The following is a 25,692-nucleotide window of genomic DNA, read 5'->3' as shown; positions in this document are numbered from 1 at the left end:
ACAAGGTATGCCCTTTCAGGGCCCCATTTATTGAATGAATACAAAAATAAGATCATGTAAATGTAGAGGCATGGTAATCTGCTCCACGGTGAAAAGATATCTTGGATTAGCAGTGGACAGTGTTTACAATGCCTTGTAAACAGACCGCTTAACAAGCAAGAAGCGTACCGAAACATGACATTGGATTAGAAGTTCCCTGTTGCGGCAATATTTCACACTGCTCATCTAGTGATGTCAGAGCATTTTGTAAGAGCTGGGAGCATCCTTTGCTTTGTTTCCAGAGAAGAGCACATGAAGCCAATGAAACATGATGAACTTGCACTCCAACAGTGTGAAAAGCACCGTGTTGTTTTCAGAGGATGCTGTCTTACCTTGTGATAGTTTAGTTTTGCAATGAAAAATAATGGCCAAAGCTATTGTGCATTACGGAAGAGTTTTAAGAATGACTATTTTTAAAGCGATCTCTTGCAGTTGAATAAAAAATATATATATATATTTTCTTACTACAGTACATGGCATTTCTCCTAAATTGCACCAGAAGTAACTTTGGAAGCACTTTCAGTTTGTGTTATAGGCAAATGGGGAAGACAAAGTTGGGTAGGTTTTCAATCTCCTTTCCATCTCCCTTTACCGTTACTTCATCCCCGCCTTTTCACATCTCTGAGTCCACATACATTCCATTGATCAGGTAATCCACTTGCGTATAATCCTTCTTTTTATAACTTTCATAAGCCTGCATGAGAAAAAGAACTATAACAGTTATTAAAAAAAAGGTACCAAATAAAAGCACCGCAAGAAGCAAACTCTTATCCACCAAGTACTGAGTCAGAGGCTCAGCAGCGACGAGAAGATACTCATTGTTTGTGCCCTGAGTTTCTGCAGTGCTCAGTGTTGTTGTACCAGGTGCATTTGTTGGAGCTGTGGTTGTATGCTTAGTAGAGGGAACGTAAGATGTTGACTTTATCACATGCTCAGTCGTAGCTTCTGATGTAGGGCCAATAGTCAAAACCGTGGCACCTTTGGTAGAACCCTGCAAAGAAGGTGATACACTCAAGGATGTTGGAGCTTTGCTTGTTTCTGGCAACATTACAGTTGTTGGCTTCACAGAATGTGGACTGATAGAGGGGGTGAGTGCAGCAGAGGTCTGGGCATCCTGCTGGGTGGAGGTGTTGAATGGTGGGCTTGGTGTCTTCAGCCCATCTCCGACAGAAGTGAAGTTACTGGAGCGGGAAGTGCTCGCCGGGTTAAACTGCTGTGTTTCACTCATTTGAGTACCTGCTTTAGAAGTGGCAGCAAGGGGAGAAGTAGAAGTGGAAGAAGGAGGCAGTACTGAACCAAAGCTACCATTTCCTACACTTTCAGTGGTGATCAGAAGCTTGGTGACATTGCTGGAAGTGGAAGCAGTAACATTAGCAGGAGTGGGCGAAAAGACAGCGGATGACATGGCTGTAGTCTGGAGACTTCCAGAGGCATTGGAGGCTTCGGTAGTTGTTTCAGAAGTTGCAGTGAGGACAGTCATAGTTTTACCAGTCGCTATGACTGTGGTAGTACTGGTGGCCACTGCAGTGGTGGTACCGTTGCTTGCAGTTGTTGCTTCTGCATTTGCTGAGTGAGCAACAAGCAAATGCCTCAAGTGTATCCTGTAAGCCTGAGTGGTTGAAAAAAACCCATTTTCTCTGTTGTGCTGTTCAACCTGTGCATTTACTGTCCTCTCTTTTTCCTGTTGATAGCTCTGGTGGTGAAACAGGAGAGTTTCCCTTTCCCGGAAGACAACTTCTTTAAAGAGAAAGAAACAATGAGTTCCCTAATAATAAAACTCTGAAGCCCAAATCTGACCTCACTCACTCATGCTTGAGGTGACTTCTGAGTGTTCTGCCTTGAAACTAAAATGTTACCAAGGCTGCCCTGATTAAATAAGCAGCCTGCTGCCTCTGGCACAAAAATTCCAGAAAAAAACAACAATGCCAAAATATTTTCCCTTTCTCTTAAAAGAATACAAGTACAACTGTTATGCCTTTATTTTCCGAAGGACAGAGTGTGGAATGCAAATGGTCTCAATGAATCATGCCTTTAAAATGGTGAGTTCTAATTAAAAGTTACCCAAAGGCATATCACACATGCATAGGTGCCAGAGCTGTTACTGAACAAGTAAAACAATTCTTCCAGTTTACAGAATCATTATGCAGGTATTTCACAGCCCATCTACTCCCAGCTGAAAGCCGGTGATGGTCTAAATTTAAGGCAAAAGGATCAGATCTTGGATTTAGCAAGAGTTGGAAGCATGGTTACCTCCCAGCAGATCTCTGATATCTTGTTCTCCAGCATTCCGGCACACACTCAGCCGGTCACACCGCAGGAGGACACAGTGACTCTGGTAGGACACAGACCAGTTGCAGTGATGGTTACCTAAAAACAGCAGGAGACAAGTAATTGGTCAGTAATCCTGGCAAAGCACACAGAGAACACTCAAAAGCCTTCAGGCCAGAACAGACTTCGCTTTCAGTCAGATTCTTCAAAACCTTGCCTCGATCCCATTTAAATGCTAGCATACTAGACATTAGATATCTTAATGAAGGAAAAAAGCTGGTGCTGCTTTGACATGGGTTTGGACCACAGATATCTTCAACAGGCTCCATTGTGACTTAGTTATGCTGAAATTCTGTATTAATATCACCATACCATGTGGTTCATTTCAGGGACTGGGAAATAACATGTGCTGTAATAAGCAGCCACGGGAGAAGATAACAGAACACTCAGTATGTGATGAATCATGTACGAGTCCAACTGACCACCCATCAGCAGATTAAAGAAAACTTAAATGTATAGTAGTAGCAGTAGTTTGTTTCTGTGTTCTATTAGAAGTTTAAGAAAGGGCAAAGAACAGGCACATGTGGTACATATGGTTTTATTTAAAGTTCTTATCTACCAGGAGAGTTACCTTCACTGAGAATATTAAGGATATCAGAGGCTTGAACTTTACATAATAAAACATTCACGCTGCCACTGTTACCAGAAGAGCTTGGAGAAAAATCATGAGCTTGAAGAAATCCCCCTACATGCAGCTGAATGTGCCATTTCCTAATCCCACCTTCTGTTCCTCTCTTGACAAGCTATGCTAGAAAAGACTCACAGACCATCTACTATTCTAAGTTGTGTCATTTCTTGCTTCTTGGGTAAACAAAAAGCCATCACCATACTTGGCCTTAGCCATACATCTAAGTCAGTTTAAATCAGTTCAAATTAGTTCAGAAAAGGATGGATGGGGTCAGCACTGTTACAGCACTCTGATTTCTGCTATCATCGGAAACGCATCCAGCTGCCCCCAGGACAACAAAGTACACCTATGGAAGTGGATTGATGAGTGCTCCCTTCAATGAGAACCTGGAGCTGGAGACCGAGGCCCCAGCTGATGCAAGACTCTTGCCCCCAGTCACTCCCCTTTGCTAATTTGCAATGAGGAGACCACAGATTGAAAAAAAAAGCAGAAACTGGAGGGACAACAAAAGCTGTACAGAGCCATTTTGAAAGGAAAGCAGGTAGGCAACAAGCATCAAGATCTTGCCATACAAAAGTGGTTTATTTCATTTTTAAATCTGCTGTCACTGGAAAGAAACTCCAGATCCTCTACAGCGAGCAGAAACCAAATGTACACATGTACTGGGGAAGCAGGGACCAGGAATATTTGCTCTCGCAGACATACTGTATTTTCCCTTTATCTTCCCTAGATACACATAAGACCACCCAGAATGATGACCAGGTGGCACTGCTCTCTGACCCAGGCTGTTCAGACACTGAGATTCCCATCTCTGGACCAGCTATCACAGAAACATCCTGGGAAAGTGCTAAACTCATAAGCTAGAGCGTGGCTTGTGACACAAAAGGAATAACAGAAGTTTATTTCCTTCCCAATGTGGGTTCACTTTGCTTACCAGGAATCTGGGAATCTTCAACTGGCAGATCCTTGCCAAGAGCTCAAAAACTCTAGGTGTTAAAAAGTAGGCATCCTTATGATGTTCCTATCAACCTGGCTGTCAGACATTCATTTACTGTCTCATCTCTACCACAGCATCACTGATTCTTTGTAGATGCTACAAGCTTTCACACGTGGCTAAATAAGTCAGGGTCCTTAACAAGGACACCTCTCAAAGACTTGTTTAGAAGTTCAAGACTCCTTTAGAAGTATAAAGACATCTCAGAGGTAGACACCACAAGGCTCTCACCTTCCCTGGCCTTGTTTAATTCTGTTCTTGATAGCAGGATAATTAACAACTCATTCATTTCTAAGGGGGAAAAGACAACAACTATACAAAGACCAGTAAGCAAAGACTACTCATTGCAATGCAGCTGTCTACTCTGTAGCACTGTTCACTTGCACACATCTGGCAGCATGGAATTACCCTTCAAGTCAAGTGACCTAACACCATTTGCACTTGCACGCTACTACCGCATACTAAGTGCACATGAATGCTGTTTCTTATGAAAGCTAGAAAGGCCATAAGAAATTATTGTTCTGGTTTCAATTTAACCAAAGCTGTCAGAAATTATTTAGAACTGAAGTACAGCACAAAGAAGCCATGCTTATAAATGTCCATAAACAACTGGAGCTATTAAAAAAAATAAAAGATTGTTATCAGGGGAGCAGAAGAGACCTTTAAGGAAGGGAAAACCCAGCTGGAATTCCTGCCCTAAAAACAAGAACCTTACCTGAAGCAGCTGGGTCTTTACAAGCCTGCCTGCATTGCTCTTCAGTTGTTAGCCTTTTTATTTGCACTACATGCACTCCTCGGGCTTTCAGGACAGAAAAACTGCTTTCGCATATACAGAAGGAAACCAGTAGGAAGAATACAATGGCAGTCCACATCTTCAGGGTTGGCCTTGCAGGCAGCTCTCTTTCCAGGAGCCTGCAGTACAGGAGAATGCTTTCTTATATCACCTTCAGATCAGCTGCAGTATCCCTAGAACAAAAGAAGAAGAAAATGACTGATTTAGATGAAAAGGTTGTGCTTGAAGTGTTTTACTAAACATGTTCCTAACAGCAGGAATGGGGAAAAAAAAAAGCACAAAAGGCAAGTGGGTATCATTGCACAACATAAAAGCAATGAAGCAGAGGCAGGAAAAGCCTATTCCCAAGTTCAGTGTCTTTCTTTGGAAACAGCATTTTGACTCCAACAGAGAACAACTCAATGCAAAAGCTATACTTTATTCCTTTATTTTCCTTAACATTCAAAAGCGAAAAGGTTTAAAGGTGTAAAGGTTTTTAAGACATGAAATTTATCTTCTGCAGCCAAGATCACCAACAAAGAGCAGGAAGAGCTTTGCTACATAATGCTCCGACTTTAGCTGGCAGAGTTTATCTGGCTGTTGTCAAATACCCAGAGTGTACAGAGCCAAACTCAACGGCCATGGCAGCACAGATGCAGTGCCTCTGGACTCAGTCTGGAATCCTTCATCTGTCCCCAGGCTCAGTAGAAATGCTTTCACCAACATGAGCATACTGGTAACATAGGGATCTACAGATCTTGCATACATATATACCCAGAACCCAGTGCTTCCTTAATGGCAAGTCAGTCACAATCAAGCATCAGGACTGGTTCCTTCCTGCTTTGATTTTCCTGCTGATGATTGTCAAAATCAGACTAAATGTTGACTTCTTCCCTAAGTAGCTTTTAAAGGCAGCTCTTTCTCACTCCTGAAGCAAGCTTTAGTCTTCATCCCAAAGTTACGATAAGACATGTCATGTGCTTCAAGAAGTGTCAAGATGCAACTCTGCCTGATGTCTCAGAGGTGTACATGGCTATTGCATTTGAAGACACAAACAGATCATAGCACAGAGAATGAGCCACATGCGTGAATGGTTTAAATAGCAGAGCAGAAAGCATCCAACAGCCATCAGCACAAGCCTGCAATCTTGATTTCACCACACATGCAAGGTTTACCTTGAGCTCTGAACTCTGGTCCCAGCCACATCTGGGTATTTAAGAATTTGCATTAGAGCCCTCCACAAAAGTCCATGATAATATTTATTACTAACTCTAGATTGTGACATTCTGATGCCTTAAGGAAATTTTCTGAGTTTTCTTCTTATTCTAGTTTCCAAAGTCCTGATCAGGGTAACAGGTTTAAACTCAACACTACCCTGTCTGGGAATGGGTGAAGACTCAACAGCTATTTGAGATTGTGCTGGGCTGCCAGTAAGTCAAAGGTAGGAACAAATCCTGACTGCAAGTTGCAGTGCATCAAATTGAGCATCCATAGTCACTCTGTAAGTTCTGTAAGGAAGTGCCACATGCCTCCCAATGCACCTTTCCTGCTTACCTCATATTTATCCCAGTTATAAAGAGCTTTTTCCAAGTATGTTTCTCACTCCAGCCAGAAGTTCATTGCTGGGTCTCTCCACTTGGCAGTTGGAAGCGTTTCAAGCCCCGGCAGGAAATGGCAGCTCACCAGCCCCATCTAGGCCTGCCAGCCCAGTTCTGTTCAGGGGAGACTTGTGCATTGCACAACCACAGCCCTGTACAACAATTAAGGTGTTCAGAGCACTGTTTGTCAGCTTGCCACAGGAACAGTTGCAGGGTTTTTGCTGGGATTTTTGTTTGTTTGTTTCAAGTTCACAAGTCACCAGTAGAGATTCAGCAAGCAGTACCTGGCTCACAGAGAAAACCAGATCTTAAAGAGGAAGCTTCACGTTTTAAAGAGAGTTCTGCTGATGTTTGCAGTACCCTCTCAAGGTAAGAAGGCATAAGAAGGCTTACAAAAAATATATATTTTATAGCCCAAGAAGGGTCAACAGGAGCGAACTGGTTCTGCAGCAATATATGCATTTACTCCTTTGTCCAGTCCAGAGAAGAAGTGGGGCTCAGGGGTGACCTTATTGCTCTCTACAATGATCTAAAAAGAGGTGGACATTGGCATCTTCTCCCTGATAACAGCAACAGGACGAGAGGGAATGGCCTCAAGTTGCACTGGGCAGTTTCAGGCTGGATATCAGGAAATCTTTCTTCTCAAAAGGAGTGGTGATGCACTGGTACAGGCTGCCCAGAGAGGTGGTGGACTTACCATCCCTGGAGGTGCTCAAGAAACATTTAGATGTGGTACTAAGAGACACGCTGAGGATGGGTTGGTGGTGAGACCTGGTGATCTATGTGGTCATTTCCAGCCTTAATGATTCTGTGACTTTAAACATGGCTGGTGCCCAGCAGTCATTGGACTTGACCAAAAGGCTCTGGGAGAACAACAATGATAGCACTAATAGGGGATTAAGAACAGATAGCATAGCATGGACATGCTTACATGGCACACACACAGGTGCTCAGGAGGTGGTAAATATGGGTGGTGTGGTGGCAAGACTACACACAGATGAATCAAACCTTCACACAATTCCATACGTCCATAGCAAGAGTCAGAATTACTTACAGATCGCTCTTCCAACTTAATCACCACCTTTTATAATTACAAGCAATAATAAGCTTTATTTCTCCCTTCCTCTCATGCTTTTAACTCGTCCCATATGGTTCCATTTGTACTCTGCCTCCAAGAAACTCCACCGAGTGTTCACTCCACACAGCTATGTCCCAGAAGAGCACTTGCTAAAGCTTCCCCTCCCGACTCTGTTGCTCCGCAGAAGAAACCATCCCCTGCTTTAGTCAGAAACAACAAAAACCAACACTGGCACTACCAAAAGCAATCTTGAGAAATCAAGGCACAATTCGTTCTTTGAGCACCACCTTCTCCATATGTAAAGCATCCCCCGAGGAAATTAAAAGTCAAACCAAACCACAAAAGACAGTGAAGGAATAGAATCTGAGGGGGAAAAAAAATAAATCACAAACAAAAAAGCAAAAAACAAAGTTACACTCTGAGAAGTGTAAAATTTACTTTTACCATCTGTGGCTACAAATCAACAGGGAACAAAACCAGAATAACTTTGAGTCAACAACTGAATGACTGATGGCTCTGCAATGTACACAGACATCCAGAGGGCACTGCCTGCTGGCTTTCAGAAGTGTGCCTCCATTCTTGCTGATTTCCCTGAACTCAAGCAAAGGAATCTATGATGGGGGGGGGGTGAGGGGTGGAATAAATAAAATCAAAGTGTTATTTCAAACAACATCCATTTGAATGAGGTGATGTTGCGAGAGCAGCCCCTGGAATATGAACTCTTGGCTCCATGCCCTCACGGTCAGCCTCGGTTAAGCAGCTGCAAGGTACGTGCACGGCCTGAACACAGCATGGCAAAAGGAGTGAGGTACAATTAGACCAGTATGTGGGAGGAGGGAAAGCGTGTGTTAGAGATCACAGGTGCAAAGTGAGCAAACAAAGCAAGTCATTTAGGGCAGCATGTGCTCTTTTGAGCTGTCAGAGTCAGCACATACTGCTCCAAAACTCATACCAACAAGTGTGCGTGGACTAGGCACGAAATAAGGTCAGAGAGCTGCAAATAAATCATCTTCTGTTCCCCTGGAGCATCTCTGCCCATTTCTGACAGAAGGTGCAAAGAAACTTTGAGGTTCAGCGCAGTTTCAGGTAGGAAGGTGCACAGCAGGTGGTGTATAGCACAGAACCACTCCAAAGGAATCCAAAGAAAAGAACATGGCACACAGCCGCAGGGATTGTGGCCTCTTTCTTCACTGCAAGAAAGGTATCCGTGCAGTTCATGCTCCTGTGGGCCAGGCCAGAGCAGAAAGGAACTCAGCAAGGCTCCTTGTGCTGCAGGGAAATAACATGAGGACACACTACAGGATCCTGGTGTCCTCAGAACAACAAGACAGAGAAAACAAGGGTGGAATGCACTCTATAAACAACGAGGCTATTTTTCTCATTAAGCTGAAAAGACATAAGGCCTGGCTTCAACTTAATATTGTTGCTAAATATTCTGTGTGACGTCAGCTATCAGAACAAGTGTGTATTTCACATTTCTAGAAAACAGAATTAAACCAGGCTTTGCTAAGGAAAGATGTGCACATATTGTCCTAAAAATCAAGGCCAGAACACAGGAGGCAAAGAATCTGTGCTACAATCTTGAGAAGCATTTGGCTTTCCAAGCTTGTCCCTGAAGTGGCACATACGGACAGGTCTGGGAACAGAAGGGGCAGCATCCAAGCAAACAAGACAGGTTTCTGAATCACAGCTGCACCAGTGAGTGAGAGGGAGAAACGATGATAATGGGCAGGGAACTACTTATCCCAGCAAGAAAGCTTTAATATGTCCTCCCCAACATCTCCCACTGGGCACAACCCATGGCTAGCTGAGCGCAGCCAGAGGAACTTGCATCACTTTCTGACCAGCAGCCTTGGAGTTATTAAGCTCCCTTACTTCCTGAGGAGGGTTAATGACAAATTACACAGCTGTTTCTACAAAATTTCCCCTGCTCTAAACAACAAAGGACAAACTGATCAGATGTTTTGAAGCAGGAGTGCTGTGGATCACAGGGCAGAGAATATATTGCTGATGTCTAGGTAGGAGTCATAAAATCATAGAAGGGTTTGGGTTGGAAGAGACCTTAAAGCCAGATCCAGTCCCATGCCGTGGGTAGGGCTGCCCCCCACCTGATCAGGCTGGCAAAGGCCCCATCCAGCCCAGCATTGAATGCCTCCAGGGATGGACACTCACAACCTCTCTGGGCAACCAGGTCCCAGGGCTGAGCTCAATTCCTTTATTTCCAAGACATTTACACTGTGCAAAGCAGCCTACTTTCTTAGCAAAGCCAAGCTATCGCAGTCAAATGTCCACTTGCTGTTCTAATGAAAACTCTCCCCATCACTTCCAGTATTACTAAAATGCTCCACTGGGAGGATGACTGAAGTGGGATGTGCAGAGTTCTTGTACTCTCTGAGGGAATATTCAAGAAAGACACACCTAGAAGTCAGCCATGGATACGCCAGCCAGGCTAGGCTGCTGCCTCACAAGCTGTATCTGATAACCACTGGGAGATGATGTGCCCAGTAGGGCATTCAAGGCTTGTGCCCCCAGAGCAGCTCACACTTTCTAGTAGCTCAGCATAAGGACAGGGATGTACAAAAGCCACTCATTTTCAACAAGCACTGCCTAGAATGTTTAACAGCACTGAATCATTACAACCACAGAAATGTTCTCTGGTGAACATCTCCCTGTTCCTTGCCAGGAGTCAGACCCTTCCACAAAGAGAAGCACCATCTGCTGCTACACAAGTATGCAAGCTACATGTGCTCTGAAATAAGATGTCGGTGCAAGTCAGGAAGGAATATAAATGACATTCTTCTCCTATCACGCATCTTATTCAGAATGTAACAGTGCACAGCTGCCCATGTATTACAGAGGAACTGGCACTCCTCCACATCAGCAGGCACTCCTCACAGCAGCAGGCACTCCTCACAGCAGCAAGAAGAACAGAACACAGTGTTAGATGGACACCACTGTGGTCTGCCGCTGCCTCTGCTGAGATTTCTCCCTACCTATGTCCACAAGAAAGGCAAAACCAATCCTAAAAAGCCAGAGCCCACAGAAACTCCACCATGCTAGATTCTTAAGGGCAGCCTCCAGTGAGGCTGCTTGAACTGCTGCAGGCTCTAAAGCCTGCGGTGGAAATGATGACCTTCAAAAGAAGTTTGCAGCTGCTGCAGCAAGCACGTGTCCATGACTATGACTACCTGCAAGAAAATCCATTCTGCTGCTTGTAAATGGCCAAACAGTTAATGTGATCAGAACTTTCAAATACTCTGCGTAATTGGAACAAACACTTCAAAGACTGTTCAAAAGGTGGTGGGAGCTCCAAATTTGGCAGGGAAACTCTGTGATCACATGGAGACTTGGCTGACACACACACATTCCCCATGTAGAAAGCACTTCAGCCTCCATGCTGACCAACGTATGACACATGAAACAGGGCCAAGGCTATGCTCTGCAAAGCTCTCCAGTAATAACAATGGGGAAAAGAAGCAGGGGTTGGAATGGATTATGCCCAGAAGCCCCCTCTAACCCCCCGTGCTCCAGCAAAAATAAATGCGAAGCCATTTCCATGCAATAAATGGACTAATTGCAGGATCTGAATGGCAGACTTAATTCCCACAGATGACACACTGTGTGCAGATGACACACTTCAGGCTCCAGATTTTCAGCAACTCGCTCAGTCTTCCTTTCCCTACAAAAAACCCAGAGAGGATGGAGGTTTTAGCGGTTAGAGCCCATGTCTGGCAGCTGGCAAAACCAAAGCTCAGGTTCTTTCTCCACCTCCAGCTTCCTGTGGGAGCCACATTGTGCTGCTCACTCACAGTCTGTGGCAGATAAAGCAGCAGTGGTTTTTGTGGTTGGCTTTGTCTCGGTTGGTTTTGGTTTGAATGTTTATCAGCTTTATCCACCTTCTATGTCAAAGAGCACCTCAGCTCCCACCTCCCCTCCCCTCTTCCATCACTGAGCATGAGGCAGTTTGCAGAGTTCTGACTTAACTAATGAGGATGGTGCATGCTGGCACTACTGAGGCTTCACTCTAACACACATCAAGCCTTGCCTCCAACAAAAACAACTGTCAAAGCCTAAAACACAAGAAGCCCTCCCATCACCACCCACTGTCCTTCCTCACCCATGCTCACCCCCTTGTTCTGTACTTCACATGGTGAGAACTGCTACTCGACAGGGCTTCTCCTATGAAAAATGACTGCACAGCTGTTTCATTTGTGAAAATGCAGCTTGTTTCAGAATACGTGAAACAATCCCATTTTCATATGAAGAGAAATGAACTGCCAAAGGGTAACCGTATAAAGCTGGGAACCGACAATAAATCTGTCAACACGAATTCTTCCAAGCAATGAAAATGTGCAGTACAACAGAACTGCAACCTTGCTTGTTCTGACCTATACCCAAAATGACACTGAATGTTCAGGTTCACTGTTATCTCACTGGAACAGGAGATCATACGCAGGGCATTTGACCCCATATGTTTCTAATTAAACTGCTTTCACCAGTTGCCCCCAGAGAAGCCACCCCAGCCGGCCCTCACTGAAACAGAAAAGCTTCATCCAGAACATAAGGTTCTTCAGGTTAAGCCTGTGCATGACTTTGAGCAGGGCCATGCAAAAACATCACACTACCCTACATTACAAAAGCATAAGGCAACGCCATGGAGAGCTCAGGAGCAGAGAAGAAAGTTCCCCTTTCCCATGCAGCAGTCATTGCATTGGGATCTGTTGCTCCGTTCTATAAGGCAGGACTAAGGAGAGCACTGCTGGGTCTTTCTTTTCTCTAAGGATGTAGGAACTTTGTGCAAATCCTCAAAACATGGAATATTAAACCAAAAGCTATCTGCCTCCACTGTAGGTCCTTGTCAAAAGCAAATCAACCAAAAAAACTCCTATCATCTAGGAGCCCTTTTTATTCTTCCCTTTTTAAGCTCTAAAACTCTTGTTAAAAACAAAAGGTAGCTTTATACAGAAGAGCTGCCAGGTGAGATGCAGCAAAAAGACATTCCAGCTTAACACATGCCAACAAACTCCCAAGATATTTTCACCATATGTACGTGTGCACAAATCAAAAGATTATTTCCAAAATCTCCAAGCCAGGGAGACATTTACAGCTATAACAAGTGAAAGCTGTTGGCCACACACCTCCCTGCTCTGTGAGTTTGAAGGACATGGATATCACCAGGCGTGGTGGGTCAGGAAGATTAGCCAAGTCTATTTTTCTAAACAAAAGGAGAATCAAATGCAGTAGCAGCTCTCCTAGTTCTTGGTGGTCTTTCTATGGTAGGTTCCTCATAGCCAGTAAGACTTCTGTAAGCTATATACCAAGCTAAACTTAAACCACTAGAACATACAACGAAACATCCTTCCCTCTCCAAACTCTCACTGATTCCTGCAGCTGCCAAGGCAGCACAGCTAACCAGCAGAGGTTAACAACTACTGCAAACACTGCTTTGCCTTTGCACCAAAGGCACAGAGGTGAAAAGTTGCATTATTCCTTTAACTTGTCTTTCATGTTCCGTATAGGGTCCAAAGACAGATATTATTTTGCAGCACCCTCAGATGCCTCCATACTTACCTCAGTCCCAATTTTTACCCAGCAGTACAGCAACAGAAGATGAGAATTTCATTTCTAAAACTTTATCTGCTTTATCTTCCCATCTATATTATTTGATCAAATAAGACACCTCCTTCACTTTCAAGTTTTCCAACATCTCTTTCAGGGATACTCATCCTTTCATGTGTTTGTTTTTCCAAAACCAAAAACTCTGAGTTATAAGTCCTGTCTCAGCTTACAATACCTGGACTGAAAACTACAGCAGGTGCTTAGTTCCACTCCTCCAGATGTTGTGAACTGTAAAAGCAGCCAACAGACTGAACCCCTTAAAAAAAACTTGGCCATTGATTTTATGCCAAAGGTATTCTGATCCTGTAACAAGGGGAACAATGGACTAGAAATACCAAAAGAATAACAAGAACAGCCCACTCTGGTCAGCATGCACTAATTATCTGAGACAAGAGACTGTCTGAGGTAGGCTGACCAAGCATGGACAGCAAGAACAGAAATAAGGACAAACCTGTGAAAGTCACACTACAAGTAGAATCTTAGAATCACCTGAGTTGGAAAGGACCTTTAAAGGTCATTTAGTCCATCTCCCCTCCAATAAACAGAGACACCTACAGCTAGGATCAAGTAGGAACTCTTATCACTTTTGTCAGTATGCTGAATGTTGTTCAGAAGAATTCAGCTCCAGCCTAATCAAATACGAACCTGTCTATTTTCATCTGTAATGGCCCAAGGCCATTACAAGTCAAGAATCAACAAGTGAAACAGGCTGCGACTGAATGAAATCAAACATATAGTAAGTGGCATGCCAAGAATTGAATAATTTGCACTTGAATTAACATGTACCTCCTGCCTACTAAATGCCACCATTTCTTCAAACCCAGTTTGCTGCTCAAGTCTCTGGCTATAAATGCTGATAAGTGAGGACACAGGCAGTCAATACTGAGGAACAACCCTTCTTCTCAAAGCAAGTTTAGGAGCCTCAAAACTACACATTAGACAAACTCATGGGCTGGAAAGTCTCACCAGCCGGCTCTCATGGCCTCCACCTACAAATCCACCCCTTGGCAGCTTTTGTTCCCATTACAGATTGTTCAACCATACACAACATACACATCAGTGAGCTGCAATAGGGAGCTGCACCAGCTGAAGGCCAGGTACACAAAGTGAATTGGCACCAATTCAGGTTCCCTTGATTCAGTAAAATGCAGCTAGTGGTAAAGCTTCTGTAATTCCAAAGTTTTTACAAACAAAAGCCAGCTCTGAGGCCAGCATGTAGACCAAGGTCAAACTCTGCACCACAGAGGGGTAGACTGAATGCTGAAGCACCTCTTTAAAAGATGCACTTTGGCCTTTCACAGAAATCTGCCTTTAGATTTACACGGCAGCAGCCAACAGAGCAAATCCCAACCTACCAAGGACAAAGTCCTACTAAACCTATCACAGTACCAGAAAAAGGTGCATTTTACTTCCATGTAGAACAGACAGGACACGCCCCTCTTTACTGTTTACACTCAGTTCTAACATCTTTGCTCATTCAGCATCTTTGCCTTAACCTTGTTATCGGGGTGACAATATAAGTAAGGAAACACAAACGTAGTAAATCTGCCTGTGGGCTCTCCGTTATCTCTTGCATATAATCTAATAAAATACTAAAACAACTTTGTGCATGAATTCTATTTACAAATTCTCTTCTACATCCAGTCATCCTTTACTAAGATTAATCACTGCTAAAGGAAATCCAGCATTACAACCCTACGTTCATTGGATGGCACCCTGTGTTCATTGAATATGTTCAGTGGTAGCACTTTGCACTGTGGGATACACCTAATGGATCACAATTGTGGAGCGGGTACTTTAAAACTGGAAGGAAGCTCTGATAACAATACATTTCTACAAATCAATGGGTTTACTCCAAGACATGTAATAAACTAAGAGCTCATTTAACAGAATGGTTTGCAGTTCCCAGTCAACCCCCAGGGGACCATTTGCCTACTCCACTTTGCATTACATCTGCTTCCAGTTTCAGAGGGGTCAAAGACCAAGTGTAGAACATACAAAGCAGAAAGAATGATGTGCTAATAGCACCAAGACCTACAGCAGCAAGGCAAAGGAAGAACGACCCCGCTCCCACCAGCACTTTCTGTTTCCATTTTATTCCAAAACTCTCATTCAGATATTCCTTATGAAGATGGGTCATCAATACAGGAAATGCACTTCATTACAGCTGAATGTTCACTGAATAGACTCCATTGCATCCTGCTCAGGAGCAACGGTAAGCACACATGCTTTGGCTGCATCATGGTATATACATAACAGGTATTGTACACAAGGGACTTCTACCACCAGTGACAGTACTTATCACTTTTAGGGGCAATTTTTCAAAGCAGCAGCCACAGAAACACAAATCCAGCTTCTGGATATAATGAGATATTTCTGAGTTCAAGAAATCCCTGTTCCCTTCGCAACGGACAGAAGAACAAGTGGGAATCTACAAATACACCCGATCCAGTCAAAAGCTGCTCTCTAAAATAGAAATTAACTCAGTGCCATGCAGCCCTACTTCCATCTGGCAGCAAAGCCATCTGTGTTACAGATCCATGCAGGCAACACGCTTCTTTAAAATTCAAGCAGCAAGTGACCCTACAGAAAGTTATCAGCTGTTCCCACGCCAGCTACCTGCCTTCAGCACCAGTTCTTCAAACATACCAAGTTAAACAAATAACTTTCTAAAATGAGAGTAAGTCTAGCAGAACCAATGGAACTTGTGACCTACATAAAACAAAGTCACACAACCGCTGGCGGGCTTGTGATATTGCACTGCCATATCAATATGCATGCTGCTTAAATGCAGAGGACTGTTTTGCTTCTTTAAACAAAACTCAAGTCAACACTTTCTCCTTCATCAGGGATGAAGCTGCTTGCACTTCAACACAGTGGGCACCACCAGACCACATGGATCCCTGCTGGCCTATAAAGCTGCCCAAGGGATCAGGGTGCCACCCTGCTAATAACTCAGCATAAACAAGTTCTCCTACGGGGTTCACTGCCCAAAATACCCTCACCTGAGACACGTATACCCCAGACACTGGCAAAAGTGTGATTTCAACCACAGCACATGCCTGCTCCAACTGTCTGGCATCTCAGAGATGGTCACCACATCCCGAATACAGAGAGCTTGCCTTATCTGTGTGGCAAATACAAATTGCAGGCCGCTCGCCAAAAGCACTGTCGTACACCAGAAAGACAAAGATGAAAATCAGCACCCAAAAATAATTACATCTGGCTTCGAGGCTTCAGAAAGAGTTAGCACAGCTTTTGTAACAGGAAATTGTCTTTCGTATCCGAGAAATCTCCGAAGCTATTCATTACATGTGAACTAAAAAAATGTAAGATGTTCCAGAGGAGAAAGGACAGGAAAGCACATTGTTCCTTTATTAAGCTTCTTCAGGTCAAAGAGTGACAGAAACCCAGATAAAGATTCAGAGAAGCTACTGAGAGATCCTAGAGACAACATCATTTTTCCAGATGAGCTGAGACACTGTTTTGGAAACAAAAGGATGTGATAACCTAAGAGGAAAGTGAGGAAAGAAAAGTCCTGGATCAGCACCATAGAGAAAAGCATTACAAAAATGTTTACAGCAACACTTTCTGTTTATTAAGTTAGCAATTAGGCCAAAAACCAGAAGACTGTCAGTAGATATCTAGGGAAAAAATAGGGATGCTCTTTGCTCCAATGTGGGGGAATTTTAACATATTGCTGGACATTTCTCAACCATCAGAAAGCCTCATCCCCTACTTGCCAAACAAGCCCACCTCCTGCTTGTTATTGGGTGAGAAATTAGAGCTTTTCCATGGCATTTTCCAACACGCTTTTTGTTTCGTGTAGACATAGGAGCCTAAGTCCAGATACCACCCTGTCAGGGAGGGGAGGCGTGTAACTAAGGCAGTGAAAAGAGAAGCAGATAATGTAAATGGCTTCCACACACAGCTTTGCTGATACATGTACATCTTTGTAACACAGATCAGCCCACAGCAAACACAGCATCAGTTCAGAAGAGCACAGCAGAGGTGGGATGGATTGGTCACCCCTTACCTCATGGGGTGGAGCAGGAGGCACGGGAACACTGAACAGCTTGCCTATAGCTGTAAGAGGAACCGGTCAGGGTTCCCCCACCTTGTTTCACTTGTTTCACTGCAGAAACCATACCCAGGGTAGCAACCACACAAACACTTGTAACTGTGAATTGCTGTCAAGAGTTCTCAGGCCTTCAGGGGAGCAAAAGCCATTAAAAGCCAGCATACTGAATGGCTGCAGCTGAAAGCACAGGGGGAAAAAAAAAAGTGTAAAATATGATTGTATGCAACCACTCCCCTGAGACTGTCAAAGCATTTTCCCAAAGAGATGGTAGAGCACAGAGGTTTATCCTGCTATTTAATACAGAGAAGCCAAACAAAGAAAGATAGACAAGACGACTGGGCTAAAGAACATGCTTAATCCTATTAAATTTAATGAGATTTCAGCCTGGTCTTCACATTCAAGTTGTATTCGGAGTTTAAGTAAGTGGATTTAAAGCCAGATTTATTTGAAGTAGTGCAAATCCTCCCCATGCCCAGGAAATATAAATCTAACACAAATATATACACAGAATTCAATGAGAACATTCATCCGTTCCACCAGATTACAGTTCTCTAACTTCTATTATTATTATTTCAAGCCAATTTTAAACCCTTGCATCTTCTCTGTCTGAAGATCTTCTGCCCAAGAAGTTCTCCATGCTGAGCATCATCTCCCCAGTGCTTCAGGAAGGCAACCCCAGTGCCTTCCTTCCCCAGTTCTCTACTGGTACGAGGATGCTTCTCCCATATACCAAGCCAGGTAAATGTTCCCTGTCATGCTTTGTACCACACAGCAATTTATCTAAAGGACTCAACAAGGCCTGTCATGCTGATGACTCACTCCAATGCGCATCCACCTTACAGGCCTAGGAAGAGGGTTGTCCTTGGAAAAAGCAGCGATGGTTGTGAAGGGGGCTGAGAGAAGAAGAAATATGGCATTTGTACACAGATAACCTCCCCTTTCAAGGTGACCCAACAGTCCAACCTGGTGACGCTCAGCAGCAGCTGTGTCAGTGCAACAACACCTCCACTTCTCAGCACCAAATGTCAAAATCAGATCACAGAGATCCACAACAGCAGAGAAAAGCAAAGCCATCGAAGTTAGTAGAACGCTGCCAGGACTTCTGGCACCTAAAATGCCTGAAATCAAAATGGACCCAAGGAGGCCTCATTGCAGGGATACCCAGGGTAATGCCAGAGCAGAGCCATCAGCCTCCACCCTCACCCTGAATCACACACCCCTACAGCAGGGACTCCACTGGAAGGAGACAGCGTTTGACCCAGGAGGCAACACTCTGCTGCAGGCATTACAGTACGCCACCTGGGAGGCAGCCTTCTTGCACCAGCAGCCAAGAGCTGTAGGAGCTGTGAGTGACATTTGCAAAGCACACAGCTAACTTCTGCCAGTGTTCATTTCCAGCATCGCTATCATGCCCATGGTGCCAGCAGCATCCTTACACCCCAGCTGTCAAACTCACAAGCTTCACTAATTCCTCCAAATCTCATTCACCAAACGGGAATGGCAAACTTAGTCCAAAGCAACATGACTGATGGGAGGAAAAAAAACACAAAGTGCTTGCTAATTCCACACAGTTCAGAACAGACTCAAGGAATATCACACAGTTAACCTCGGAAGGCTTCTTGGCTTTCCAGCCAACAGACCCAACTGCCCTTTGGGAGCCATCCTCAATCTGAACATGTAGGCTATCTCAGTAGCAGGGTGGCTATCATGAATCAGAATGAGCTGAGACCTCTCCAAGCTAAGAACACACAGTTCGGCTTCCAGCTCAGCACAAGCCACAACATCCCATCCAGCAATCACTGTGCAGAGCGGGGGTTCTCTCACCTGCCACAGAAATGAACTCTGTGCCAGGTACATGTTAATGGGATGAACATCCCCTTCAAAAAGTCACCTGGCCTTGATGGAAGCCCTTCAAATGGCAGGCAGTCAGCTGGCATGGGCTGCCATCATTCTGCACAACAGCTGGAGCAACTCGCTGCAGCTGAGGATCTGCACAGAAGCACTGAAGGAGGAAGCAGTGGGTTCTTCAGCTTTCCCATTGCATAATTGCTCTTAATGTTAGTAGTTTCTATCAAACCTCAAGTAACAGCCCAAGGGGAAGGATGAACTAAAACACTGGCCGAACACAACCGTGACAACAGACTTCCAACCTAGTAACAGGTCAGAGCAGAAGAGCTGCAGCACACCTGTAAAGGGAACACCAAACACTTTAACACCAAGCACAGCACTGCCCCAAGCCCACAACGTGCACACCAACCAGGATGAAGCAGCCTCTGCCACACACCTGCTTCTCTAGTGTGTGAGCACACAGCTTTGTTCACAGGTTCATTCCTCCTACTTCCACACGCCCCATCATTTCTCACTTTAAACATGCTGGCATGAACTCTGGTTGGTCTTGCTTTATAATGCTTCCCATTTATGAAACTGGTTCAAGTGTGAATGACAGCACACAGAACATGTGTTCGCTTCATGCCATACACCAGAGCACACGGAGATGTCAGCAGGACTGTGTACTAAAAGAAAATGTTTCCTATGGGCTTTCCAGAGACAAAGGGAAGCAAAAACCTACCCCCAAACCAATCCATTCTTCACAGTTTCATCAGGCAACGTTCTGGACACTTCCTGCACACACTGCCTAAAACAAACATCTCCATTTGCTAACATCCTTGCAACGTTTTCCCTTAAAAACTTTGTCACCCGCTGCTGGAAAAGGCAGCTATTACATTTAAAAGGGCACCTGCTCTATAATCCAGGCTACGCAGCGAGAGATTTTAAAATACATTATCAGGCCTTCAGCATGGACAGTTTTCATCACTGAAGCTTGAAATTTCACTTGCAAATTTACTTTTATCGCCTTTGCAAAGTCTGCACCAGGAGACTTCATTTGGAAGGCTGAGGGTTGCACAGAGGTTCCAATTAGAATTTCATTAGCAGATAACCAGATGCAAAGTGCGCTTTCTGGCAGATGGTTTCACAAATCCAGCAGGGAATTTACAACTAAAACACAAACCAAAGATGCCTGCACCTACAAGTTAAGGGCCACGTAGTCCAAACTTCTTCTCCATGAAAATGCAAACAGGATCTGTGCCTATAAATGCATACGATGCATTTCAACAGTAACCAAGCAGGAGATGCACATAGCAAGTGCTCTGATCTACGTTAGACATACAAGCTAATAAGAATGGAAATACCCCTTCTAAACCACCCATTACTATCTAATGGGCCGCACTAATATACCTATAGAGGACGATCATGGTAAATGAATGAGATTAATACAGAAATACACACGCTTTTGCGAGAGACACCACATCAACACATATCTTATAGACACACTGTCAACCAGCCACAAGGCTGTGAGGTCTAAAGGGCACGGGGTGCTCGCTATCAGGGAGTTCACCCAGCACAGCAAAGCTGCAGGTTAGCTCAGGCAGGGAGGGTTGGCAGTTCTGTGGTGTGTCTTCGATAAGCAGCCAAATAACGTGGCTAGTTGGGAAAGAGTGCTGCTGTTTGACCAAGGGATTGGGCCAGCCAATGCATGGGCACCTACACACCCTATACAAAAGCACACTGAAACAGGATTTGTCTTGACCAATCCTACAAGACAAAGTTTGGGAGACCACAGAGAAGGGCTAGGGGATGCCCTAACCCCAGCCCCCAGGATTCTGCACTGGAAGCTCAGAGCCTCCTGCCTGCACCACGGCAATGCCCAGGGGACAGCTAAGTATGCTGAGAACCTTCCTCTAAGGTATGAAGAGATAAGAGATTCCATTACAACGCCAAAGTGGAACACCACTTACAAAGGTGATCTCAGTTCCACGCAGCCGACGTTATTTATTCAAGCAGGAGGTGTCTGGGCACATCTCTCCAGCCTCCAGTAAGCACCACTGCCACCACAGGTCAGGGACGGTCTGGGGGGCAACCAGAGGAGTTGACAGAGAGCGCCTGGGAGTCACACAGGACTAAGAGAGGCTACCAAGAAAGCACCGCCGTTCCCGAGCTCCCTCAGAACAAAGTAAGATCTGTACGCCAGGTCCCAGCGCACCAACCCATGGCAGCAGCCCGCTACCCGAGCACAGAGGTCGCTCCCAGCCCTCCACGCACGCAGGTCCTCATCTCCCCCGATCACCCCAGCAGCTCCCCGCTCCCCACGCACGTCGCGTCACCTCCAGCCCCGCACGACGAGCACCCAACACCAGCGCTCCCCAGCGGTCCCATCGCAGCCCGATGTCCGCTCCCTCAGGCCCAAGAGCCCGGCAACGGACCGGAACAGACACTCACCCCGGCGGAGGCGACCACATACAGCCCCCAGGGGAAGGACAGCAGCCCCGCGCCGCTGCGCCCCGCCACATGCCTCGGCCGCGCCCCGCCCCACCACCGCATCTGGCCCCGCCCCTCTCCTCTTCCCATTGGCCCGCAGGCCTTCAGCCCCGCCCCCATCCCGGCAAGACCACGCCCTTTCCTCTAGCCCCGCCCCCTCCGGCCGCGGTGGGGTGGAGCCTCCGGGTGCGCAGGCGGAGCGGCTCAGCCCGGAAACAACGAGCGGAGAGCCACGCGCCTGCGGAAGTTACGTAGGGAGGGGCGTAGCGGGTGAGCGGGGACTGCCGGCCCTGGGGCTGCTTGTATACTGTGTGCGACTGTGACATGGCACCAGCACAGCTTCCTCTAAGCCATAGGTGCTCGATTTGGAGCCGTCTGCTCCAAAGCTGTGTGCTTTGTGCTGTGTTTGTGCCGGCGATCAGGTGAAGAAGGAGCCTCTGCCGCCTCAGATCACATTAGGATTTCAGCTGCTCATTGCCATGAATGACAATGATGCTGAAATCAGTCACACGTTCCGATGTAATTTTAGAACACACATTTTCTTTTGTAAGTGAGCAACGAGGAGGAGGAGTTGATATCCTGATCCATCGGATGATTAAAAACAGACAAAATGCAGAGCTCCACGTTGAGGACTCAATCTAAAGCACGTCTGCCTGCATCCATTGTACAGACAGATCGTTCCATCTTCCGTGTATGATACTGACACTGAAATATTCCTTCCCCTCCTTTCCAGGGAAGGAGGAAGGAAGGAAGAAGCTCAGCTATTCAGGAGAATTAGAAGAGACAGCTGAAACTGGGCGGGGGGAAGGACTGTGTGCTGTAGAACAGAGTATCTGACAGGACCAAGCACAGCGATGGAGCAAAAGGGCAGCACGTAGCCTCTAGGGCTGGTGTAGTGGGGAACAAGAGCATATACATATATATGGATGGAGAAGGCCAGAAGCGGAATAGGAAAAATACAGGTACTAAAGAAAAGCTGTGATCATGCGAACAAAGAGAACGTTCTGCCATGAGTGAACATGAACAAAGAACAGTTCTGTGTTTAAGAAATAAAATAATATATGTTTATACATATATATATTTCCCCCAGAACAGATGGTGATCAGGATCGGGAGTATTTGCTTTTGCTGAATTACTCAAATAAACTTCAGGTGAGGCGATGCAAAAAATAGTCATTCATTTCTTATTGCATCTGAGAAGAGGTGGAGTTACATCCCTTCTAATATGTGGAAGGCTAAACCTGGCCCTTTTAGCACAGTGCCAAGGCAGACCCATGGTCTGCAGGAGGAGAGCTGTCCCTTAGGGGCTCAAGAACCACCTCTCCAACTCTGTGTGTTATGTCAAAGCTCTTCTACCAGAGCTTAACCTGCTGCAGGCCATATTCCATCCTGGTGTAACTCCAGTCAAATTATCCAGAAACTTATTTAGCCTGCTATCATTTTTTATTTTTCCCCATAACCATGTTCGCACAGAGGACATGCCTCTGCCAACTCTCAGGCAGCAATTAGGGAAGAGACTGGATAGAACTGTTGACAATATGTTTGCAGAGTTCTAAATACCATTGAATATGGTCTGTAAATATTTACACTTTGAGGAAGAGATTTGCTCTTTGCATAGTTTTCATGTTGGCATCTGCTAGGCTGAGTAAATGACTAATGAAAATCACATTGTGAGGGGAGGAAAAAAAAGCCCATACTGATGCTTTGGAGTTCCTTTCTGGTCTCACATCTTGCACTGCCCTGATTTCAGTCCCACCAAATTGTGAGTCTTGCCAGCTCTTGCAGTTGGGGCTTTTCAGAACCTTCTGGCTTCTTCAGTCAAGAGGAATGAGAATCTTGACTGTCATTTCAAAATGGATTTGGTGTTTGCAGGGAAATGTGGAAATATGTAGCAAGCATCCCTACAAGTGGAAATGCAGATAAGCAAATTGCAGCTTCAGTGAGCTAACCCCCTCCTATCTGAGCATAGGGGTTTCCATCCACTGCAAGCAATTACCTAAAAGTCAAATTCCGTAATTAAAATTCTATAATTAAAATTCCAAATACTCTTCATAGACTTATTTGAAAGCCTAGATTCTCATGTAGTACCATGTTTGTAGCAATGTTAACCTAATTAAAGAATTGGTCACAGTGACAGAGCATCCAAATGATTGCATTTTGAGCTATTATGAAGAATTAAATACGTGCAAACAGCTAAAAAAGATTGACTCTGTGCATTCACTGAACTATGGATATAAGATTACTCACAGCCCATCAGGATGCTCCCGTTATGTTCAGACTCCATTGTCCCACTGGCATCATGTTACCGCAGCTTCATCATGAAAAATGGATCTCATTCTCTGCCAGAAGTCCTGCCTTCCTGAAGCCATGACAGTCCCTGAAGCACAAGTGAAACCCTGCATTAACTCCTCACAGCTCAGAAGCAGCATGGAAGATAGTTCTAGCAGTGCATTATCAGACACGTATTGAAACTGACACGTGACACAATTTGCTGTAATATCCAGTACCCAACCAGCATTCTCGGCACTGACTAGCATTGCTTCCATGTGTATTTCCTTGCAAAGCCCATTGCCTTTGACAGAGATAAAGAGAAATGCGGGCCAAGGGTGGAGGAAGCCCAGGCTCACAATAGTCAGGCACTGTGGGCATCCTTGCCTAGAGCCCTCTTGGGAGAAGTTTTGACCTGAAGGGATTAAAGAGTGCTTATAAGTAATAATCTGGAATTTAAGCCTAGATCCTTTGTGCTGAAAGGTGGTTTTGTCCTGCTAGAAGAGGAGAGCCATGAGAAGGAATCGAGCTCCCTCTCCATTCAAATAGCAGGCTTTGCACATCACCTGATTTGGAATGTAACCTATTCAAGTGAAAATGTGTTTCCTGCTTCGAACCTCCTCACACCGCAGAACAGGATCTTAATCCTATGCCAAGAGCACCTGAGGATTTAGTGCTGCTGAAGCTGGGGCTGACTGAATGCTCTGTAAACAGCACTGCAGAGGTTTTGCTTTTTCCAGTCTAAGCGCGTGCAGACAATGCATTTGCTGATGAATTCTGAATTGTTTTCTCTCTGCTCCCTGCCTTAACAGTGGCATCCATTGAACCACCAGTGTTCTGGCCTTAGACAAGGCGCAGAATGAAGATACTGTACTACATGCATAACTTAAAGGCACAAAGACTGTTCCAGCAACACCTGGCAGTGCTGCTGCCAGCTTCATGTCTAGAGGCATTTTTACAAGACACCATTCTTACCATCCTTCCACCTCAGACTTTATCATTTTTATACTAAAAATGAGGTGAGCAGAAATTTGTACAAATAAACTCAGCGTGGAGCGTGTGTGATGTTTTAATACAAATCATTTTACTGAATTCAGACAAGCTCTAAGGCTGCATTAACAAGCCTATGGAGTCTGTAGTTGTTGGGTTGTTGTTGTTTTTTTTCCTTTGTATTGCTATTTAAAACAAAGAAATAAAGCAACGCAAACAAGTCACACCCAGTCTGAACAGTGAATGAAGAATGGGGTAGCTGCTCTAATGGTGTAGCACCAGCTCCAGTGCCAACTTCTTTTTAGATGGGGGGCAGTGCACTGCCAGAAAAAGACAAGGAACAGTGTTTTGCAGTGCCTTTATCCTGCTGCTGCCATCAGATACTGCCAGTGCAAGAGAGGGCGGTTAACCAGTAACATACTTTCTGGCAATTGTTTGGGAAAGTAATCTGTTCAACATTAACAGAGCTGATTGTGGATTTTCCCCTGCCACATGGGGGATATATCCTAGTCAAGGAGAGATTCGGAAACTACCCTGGGGCTGACAGGGGAAAGGGCAGCAGGAGGAAGCAATTACGGGGCCATGCCAGGTACCCCAGCAGACATTTCTTGCTGGCCTGCCACAGCTCTGTTGATTCCCCAGCCTTCATCTAGGAAGTCCCAGGGTTGCTAGAAGAGTCAAAGAAGGAGTGGGATGGTAGAAGCTGGTTGTACAAACACCCCTGTGGAGCAGGACTGGACGAGGGGCATTTACACATCCGAGGGTGGCTCAGGGACCAGCTCCCTTTTCAAGAGCTTGTGAGGAAACAAAGAAGAGTTAAAGCTTCTTCCCTTCACTGCTTTGTCTTTTTTTCATATTTTTTTTTTTTTTTTCGGCTTGATGAACCCACTGCTGTCATGTCAGCCAAAATTAGCATCTTTGATAGGAGCTGGCCCTCACACCACTTTGATGACAGCAGAATGAAACCAACTGAGGGGCAGA

At 45.1% G+C, this 25,692-nt stretch overlaps 1 protein-coding gene across 5 annotated transcripts; it reads right to left on the bottom strand.

Moving 5' to 3' along the window:
• Positions 1–21,507, bottom strand: C5H11orf24 (chromosome 5 C11orf24 homolog). Of its 5 annotated transcripts, XM_072338330.1 has the most exons (5): positions 21,416–21,491; positions 20,935–21,045; positions 4,705–4,955; positions 2,290–2,406; positions 1–1,776 (listed from the first exon to the last, which is right to left on the bottom strand). In XM_072338330.1, the coding sequence occupies exons 3-5, from the start codon at positions 4,859–4,861 to the stop codon at positions 653–655; spliced, it is 1,398 nt and encodes a 465-aa protein (XP_072194431.1). In that variant the 5' UTR covers positions 4,862–4,955; positions 20,935–21,045; positions 21,416–21,491; the 3' UTR covers positions 1–652. The 5 variants fall into 5 exon arrangements, with proteins under 5 accessions (XP_072194431.1, XP_072194430.1, XP_072194434.1 ...); XM_072338329.1 differs by lacking the exon at positions 20,935–21,045 and having other exon boundaries at positions 21,416–21,507; XM_072338333.1 differs by lacking the exon at positions 20,935–21,045 and having other exon boundaries at positions 1–1,773; positions 21,416–21,437.
• Between the last annotated feature and the right edge of the window lie 4,185 nt (positions 21,508–25,692).

Source organism: Excalfactoria chinensis, chromosome 5 (genome assembly GCF_039878825.1).
Source record: "Excalfactoria chinensis isolate bCotChi1 chromosome 5, bCotChi1.hap2, whole genome shotgun sequence".
NCBI classification, from domain to species: domain Eukaryota; kingdom Metazoa; phylum Chordata; class Aves; order Galliformes; family Phasianidae; genus Excalfactoria; species Excalfactoria chinensis.
Note: the sequence above shows the minus strand (reverse complement) of the source record. Positions and strands in the feature narration are given on the sequence as shown.

Coding starts and splice junctions, on each gene's coding strand:
- C5H11orf24 (XM_072338329.1), bottom strand. CDS start 4,861: ATGTGGACTGCCATTGTATTCTTCCTACTGGTTTCCTTCTGTATATGC. Junction 2,407..4,704: donor TAAAGACCCAGCTGCTTCAG/GTAAGGTTCTTG, acceptor TGCTGTTTTTAG/GTAACCATCACTGCAACTGG. Junction 1,777..2,289: donor TATCAGAGATCTGCTGGGAG/GTAACCATGCTT, acceptor TTCTCTTTAAAG/AAGTTGTCTTCCGGGAAAGG.